Below are 7,321 nucleotides of genomic sequence, written 5' to 3'. Positions count from 1 at the left end.
GGATGCAGTGAGAGACTGGCTGCAGGAGGGACATTGTGCTCTGGGGGAGGGGAGGGGCACAGACCCCAGCCCAGCTCTTTCTTCTTGGACCCCGTCCCAAAAGTGAAACTAAAAATTCATCTGCCCACACATTTTGCAGCTGCCTTGGCCCCACGGGAAACAGCCCCTGGCTGTGTTTCACACCCGCGTGTAGATGCTCCTGCAGGCTGAGACTCAGGAAACTCGGACCTTTGTCTGCAGCAGGGTGGAGTCAGCTTTGTGCTCCCAGCTCAGGATTTTGATTCTTTCTGTCACAAGGTTGGACTGAGTACTGGGCTTGTTACAGTGTGATTAAAACCCGCAGGGGATGACAGGCAGCCCTCCGAGGCCCCGGGGCTGCCTTTTTTGTGTCTCTTCAGGCTCGAGGCCCTGTGGCCCCCATCCTTGGGAGAAGTCAGCTCCAGCACCATGAAGGGCGTCCTCGTTGCTGGTATCACTGCAGCGCTTGTTGTTGCAGCTGTAGGTAAGAGAACTCACGTGGCCCCTGTTTAGGATGGAGACCCTCTTTTCCACCTCACCAGTGTCTTCTTGCTCTCAAAGCCCCGAGGGCCTCGCATGTTAAATTATGGTTAGTGATGACCATGAGACCTGTCTGTGCAGCCTGCTTTCAAGGGGCCACTCTGTATTGCTGTGGAAGGTTGGATCTTTCCACTGGGGAATAGTGAGCAGTGGGAGAAACGAATTAGGGTGGCTCATCTTATAGCATCAATTTCAGGGATCCCCGGAGGGCAGGGATGCCATCCGTCTTTGACTGCAAGGCAGGAGCAGGGTTTTCCTAGAGTAGAGTATGCTCCATAAATGTCTACTGAATGTTGACTGGTGTTGGCCGTCTTGTGTCCTCAGAATCTCTGAGCTGTGTGCAGTGTAATTCATGGGAACAGTCCTGTGTCAACAGCACTGCCTCTGAATGTCCCTCGCATGCCAACACCAGCTGTGTCAGCTCCTCAGCCAGCTCCTCTCCAGGTGAGCGGGGGTGTGTGTGTCCTTCCCGCCTCTGGGGCTTGCACCGGGAGGGAGCTGGAGACGACGTCCAGGAAGGAAAGAAAGGCAGAGATGGGGACATGCTGTCCAAGGACAGAGGAAACCACAAAGGTGACTCCCAGGAGAAACAACGCATGGCTGAGACAAGCAGGAGCCAGACAAGAACTCGGGGTCAAAGCAGATGGGAGACCCTCGTGTTTTGGACACTGATGCCCTTGATCACAAAGCTTCATTCTAGACGCATGTACGTGGATGTGAGAAGCAAGGGCAGCTCTTAGTTAAATTACCAGGCAGATTTGCTCTGGAAGCTTTCATTCTTCCTTTTCCCAGCCCTTTTATCTCTCCCTCGTGGTTCCTCCTCTTCTGGATCAAACATACTTTCCTTCATTCAAGACCTCCCCACAGGGCGTGTGGAGTGTAACCACTATTGCACCCTCTTTCTCAGGGCACTTAGATTTCTTCTTAACTTTTTTGTAATAGACACGTTCAAACGAACTTCGTGTATGTTTAAAGTAGGAAGAAGAGTATAATGAACTGCCCTGTAACCACTACCCTGTGTCGGTAGTTAAACATTTTGCTATTTTTTCACTATAGTTTTTTTTCTTACTATAGTATTTTTGGCTATGGTCTTTTAAATTAAACATTATATAAATAGACATGACACACACATATATATGCGTATGTGTGTACATGTCATTGGTCATTTTCTCCATAAATACTTCACTATTTATCTCTGATCATAATTTTTTTTACATAACTTCCATATTGCTATGGTTTGAATATTCCCTCCAAAACTAATGTTGAAACTTAATTGCCATTGTGATGGCATTAAGAGGTGGGACATTCAGAGGTGATTAGGCCATGAGGACTCCGCCCTTGCAAATGCGTGAGTGTGGAGCTGGGTTCCTGATAAAAGGGAGTCTGGCCCCCTCTTTCCCTCACCTGCTCTCACCCTCTCTTGCCCTTCTGCCGTGGGATGATGCAGAAGAAAGTCTTCATCAGAGGCTGGCACTTTGATGTACTTTGCAGACTCTAGGACTGTAAACAATAAATTTATTCTCTTTATAGATTACCCAGTCCATGATATTCTGGTATAGCAACACAAAATGAACTAAGACACATACTGTTATCATACCTGAGAAAGTTAACTGTATTTCTTTAATTTCTTCTAATACCCAGGCCACCTTAAACATTTCTTAATTGTTTCAAAGATGTCATGATATGATCTACGTGTGGAATTAGGATCCCAGCCACATCCCCCATTTTGCTGTTAGGTCTGTTAAACCTAACTTATTTTATAAGAGCTTCTGTCATTTTTTGTTCAATCCTATCGGTTTGTTGGAGAAATGGGTCACTTGCCCTGTAGCTGTCCCATGTTCTAGCTGTGGTTGATTGCTTCCTAGTGGTATGATATAACGTGCTCTCCTGTTCTCAGTACTTCTTGCGTAGGTAATCAGGGCTGTCCAGTAGTACTTTCTTCGGTGGTGGAGGTATCTGTGTGAACACCGTACCGCTCTGCAGTCACATATGGCCACTGAGCACTTCATATGTGGCTGCTCTGACTAAGGAACTTAATTTTAAATTTGATTTGATTTTAATCAATAAGATTTAAATTTAGATAGGCACAAATAGCTAGTGGCTACCATATTAGATAGCTCTGGCTAGAAGCTTGACTGGATTCAGGTTCAATTTTTAGGCAGGAACTGTGGATGTCATATTGTACATAAGGCTCATCACGTCTGTTTGATCGTTTTTACAGATCTTAGGACTTACCGGTGGCTTCAGGGACTGCCCACCTGGACCACCCATTTTCAGGCTCCCAATCACTTTTGCCTGGAGTTTAACCTGCACTTCTGAGAGTCTCCTGCTCAAAGGAGGGGCTACCTGATGGGGAAGAATTATTATTAATTTTTTCCAGAAAACCCTCTCCAGTGTCTTCAAAACTGCATTACACCGAGGTTGCATTTTCTGCCTTTGCCTGAAACAGTTGCTGTTCCGGGTCTCCACCCTCCCCACACCTCCTCATCGGGGTTGACAGTCTGTGTTTGTCTTTGTGTAGAGACACCAATCAGATTATACCAGAAAATGTTCTGCTCCGCGGAGAACTGCAGTGAGGAGACACACGTTACAGCCTTCACTGTCCACGTGTCTGCTAAAGAACACTTTCATTTTGTAAGCCAGTGCTGCCAAGGAAAGGAGTGCAGCAACACCAGCGATGCCCTGGGTGGGTGCTGGCCATGTGGGCGATGCCCTGGGTGGGCACTGGCCATGCGGGTGATGCCCTGGGTGGGTGTTGGCCGTGCGAGTGGCCTTCCTCTGTCCTGCCAGCCCTGGCTCTTCCTTTTTCACCTGTTCTCCTTACCCTTGGGTGGACATCTCAAGTCCAGGCACTTCAGTGAGTATCTAGATGGCATCAACATCTGACCTACAGCAATTACACAGGAAACAAATGGGGCAAACCAGCACTTCCCCTCTTTCTTAGTGAAGACAGACATTGCAAGTTGTGTGACACGGACATTAGTTCCCATCAGTAGTTCTCAAATTTTGTGATCTCAGGCCCTCTGTTAAGACACTATGTCTTAAAAATTATTGAGGCCCCCCAAAGAACTTTTGTTTATGTGGACTCCATCTGTCAATACCCACTGTCTTAGAAATTAAAGCTAAGAAAATTTAGAAATTGTAACTAGTTCGCCAAAATAACCAAAACCCATGACACATCAACATTAATATATTTTCCAAAAGAAACGTATACAATGGGAAGGGTGGCATTGTTATTATACTTTTTGCAAATTCTTTAGTTTCTGACTTAGTAGAAGACAGCTGGATTCTCATATTTACTTGTGCATTTAGTCTGTTACAGTCTCACGCATCATGGAGCCTCTGGAAAACCCCACTTTATGTTCACAAGAGAAAGAGAGTGAAATAAGTAAATAATATTTTAGTATTATCATGATGATGGTTTGAGCCCTGCAGCACTCCCTGTAAGGTCTCAGGGACTCAGGACATCCTGGACCACGATTTGAGACCTGCTGATCTACACCAAAGGTCTCTTTGAAAAACAGAAAATATGGCTGAAAAGGCAAAGTTTATTGGCCATGGTCGTAAAGCACAGTTAATTAAGAGCAGAGCTGGTCTCATTATACATTTTTTTCTTCTAGTCATAATGTTAAATAATAGCCTGTGTTTATTTGTTCAGAGCAAGATTTGGTAATAGTCACCCACTTGTTGGCAAATGTTCATGATGGCTAATGTTGATGTTGACCATAGTTTGGTTTTAGCTCAAAATCTTACCTTTCTCAGTCTATACCCCAACACACTGATGGCCATAGTTCTTGAAGACTAGACAGTCTGTAAGGGCAGATCTATGGAGCTGTGTGTAATAAATCTTTTGAGGGGACATGGTGTTTTCAAGGCTAGATCTGAGATTCCCAAGGATGTAATTGCTCCGTTCTCAGGATCTCTTTGGTGGTTTCTTTGCTTGCCTATCCCCTTCCTCCCATGTTCTGTATGATAACACTGTCCTAAGCAATGACTCTGACTGTTCCAGACCCTCCCCGGAAGAATGTGTCCAGTAATGCAGAGTGCCTTGCTTGTTATGAATCTAATGGAACTTCCTGTCGTGGGAATCCCTGGAAATGTTATGAAGAAGAATAGTGTGTCTTTCTAGTTGCAGAATTTAAGAATGGTAAGTCTTGTAGTTCCAATTCCTCTATGGGACTTGAGCTGGGAACATGTCAAGTCTTGGTTCATAAATTCTGGGTTAACACAGAAGGACCAGGGGAGTAGTGGAACAAGGGGGATAAAGGTCATAATGTCTTTAAATAAAGAGGCTGTTCATGTAGCCTTGAGCTCGTTGCTATTTTTGCCTTCTTAGACCAGAGCTGTTTATCCTGGGCTATGCTCCCCTCGAACTCTATTCTCCTGTGGCTTGTAATCCAGTCACGTTTGTCTAAGCGCATCACACCCCTCCTCACATTTACTTCTTTACCAGGTTGCATCATTCTGTAGGTGAGGGTTGGAGCAACTTTTATTTCCTTTTATATCTACACTTTTCTTCTCTACTTGTCACTAAGAGGTGTTGGCTTTTGGTAGCTTGGATCACCCGGCGGAAAGAGTCAAATTGGGTTTTAAAGTCCAACCAATTGTCCTTTTCTACAAAAGCAATTTGATACTAACCATTGTAAAACATACATTTCTAACATTTGCCCAAAGAGTTAAAGGTTATTAAATATATTAGTTAAGGTGAGTTAATTGCTGTTAATAGCACCAGCAATGCCCTGGGTGGGTGCTGGCCGTGCGAGTGGCCTTCCTGTGTCCTCCCAGCCATGGCTCTTCCTTTTTCACCTGTTCTCCTTTCCCTTGGGTGGACATCTTAAGTCCAGGCACTTCAGTGAGTATCCAGATGGCATCAACATCTGACTTACCGCAGTTACGCAGGAAACAAATGGGGCAAACCAGCACTTCCTCCACGCCTCCCCTCTTTCTTAGTGATTCAGGTTGTGTTAGAGGGACATTAGAGGCCATCAGTAGTTCTCAAATCTTGTGATCTCAGGTCCTCTGTTAAGACTCTATGTCTTAAAAATTATTGAGGCCCCCAAAGAACTTCTGTTTATGTGGACTCCATCTGTCAGTATACACTGTCTTAGAAATTAAAGCTAAGAAGATTTAGAAACCTTAACTAGTTAAAGAGTTAAAGAACAACCTCCAAAGCCTATGGCTCAATACAATAGATGTTTATTTCTTGCTGGAGCAGTTAATTGCAGAGTCCAGGCCACGGGCTCCTTCTGTCCTGTAGCTCTGGCCCCCACTCACCAGGTCTTGGCAGCTCTGTGCTGTATCCTTTGTCAGCAGTAGGAAAGAGAGGTAGTGGAGGAAGGCAGGTGGGTTTCTGTGGGTTGGGCTTGGCTGTGAATGCATCACTTCCTCCCACAGTTCACTGGTTAGGACCCAGTAAGACAGTCATCTTGGCTGTAAGGGAGCCTGACATAGTCAGGTAGTATGACCCCGAAGGAAAGAAAGAGGCATGAAGCTAAAATGAACAGCAAGCCAGTCTCTGCCAAAATATGGCTCCAAATAATAAGAGTTTAAGAGCACTAATATCCAGGTACAGTTTCATTTCAATATTTGTTAAGTGTCAATTCTAGCATCATAAATCAGTGTTTAACTGTAATTATGGATTTTTCAGCGGCGTCAAGCACCGCTTACACTGAATCTCTTTTTTTTGTTTTTTTGTTTTTTGAGATGAAGTCTTGCTCTGTCACCCAGGCTGGAGTGCAGTGGTGTGATCTGAGCTCACTGCAACCTCAATCTCCTGGGTTCAAGCGATTCTCCTGCGTTCAAGCGATTCTCCTGCCTCAGCTTCCTGGGTAGCTGGGATTATAGACATGTGCCACCATACCCGACTGCTTTTTGTATTTTTAGTACAGACGGGGTTTCGCCATGTTGGCCAGGCTGGTCTCAAACACCTGACCTCAGGTGATCTGCCCACCTTGGTCTCCCAAGGTGCTGGGATTACAGGAGTGAGCCACAACGCCCAGCCCTGAACGTCTTTTTACTATTTTTTTAAAATACACTTTATTTTTCAGAGTAGTTTTAGATTCACAGCAAAATTGGGCAGAAGTGATAGAAATTTCCCATCTACCTGACATGCATAACCTCAGCTGCCAACATCCCCACCAGAGCATAACCTCCCCGCTGCCAACATCCCCAACAGAGCATAACCTCCCCGCTGCCAACATCCCACCAGAGCATAACTTCCCCTCTGCCAACATCCCACCAGAGCATAACCTCCCCGCTGCCAACATCCTCACCAGAGAGGTATATTTGTTCTAAGCAATGAGGCTACATTGATACAGCATCATCCAAAGTTGACTGCTTACATTAGGGCTCCCCTTGGTGTTGTATATTCCGTGAGTTTGGACAAATTATAATGATATACATCCACCATTGCAGTAGTACCATATAGAGCATTTCCACTGCCTTAAAATTCCTCTGTGCTCTACCTACTCACCCCTCCCTGCCCTCTAAGCTCTGACAACCACTGATCTTTGTTATTGCCTCCGGAGTTTTGCCTTTTCCACACTATCCTATAGTTGAAATCATACAGTATGTAGCCTTTTCAAAACTGCTTCTTTCCTTAGTAATATCCATTTAAAGCGCCTTTCACTTTTAAAATTTCTTGGATGTCTAAACTGTTGTGATTTTTAATTCTAAAGCTGTGTCCTAAGGCAACATGACATCAGAAAGATTTTTCTCTCTCTACTTATCTTGTCCCCAGGTCTGATAAAAGGGATCGATTTTC

The 7,321-nt window shown here is 44.9% G+C and overlaps 1 protein-coding gene across 1 annotated transcript in view; it reads left to right on the top strand.

The window, feature by feature from the left end:
- Nucleotides 1-219: 219 nt before the first annotated feature.
- Nucleotides 220-7,321, top strand: part of LYPD8 (LY6/PLAUR domain containing 8) — a 9,468-nt gene continuing 2,366 nt past the window's right edge. Inside the window, 4 exon segments of the mRNA XM_023196579.1 lie at nt 220-502; nt 883-1,002; nt 3,080-3,244; nt 4,568-4,705. Of these exon segments, the coding sequence (XP_023052347.1) occupies nt 448-502; nt 883-1,002; nt 3,080-3,244; nt 4,568-4,705 (478 nt within the window). The 5' untranslated portion in view covers nt 220-447.

This window comes from Piliocolobus tephrosceles, chromosome 1, assembly GCF_002776525.5.
Source record: "Piliocolobus tephrosceles isolate RC106 chromosome 1, ASM277652v3, whole genome shotgun sequence".
Lineage (NCBI taxonomy): Eukaryota > Metazoa > Chordata > Mammalia > Primates > Cercopithecidae > Piliocolobus > Piliocolobus tephrosceles.
The sequence above is the reverse complement of the archived record's forward strand: the minus strand, read 5'-3'. Positions and strand labels throughout refer to the sequence as shown.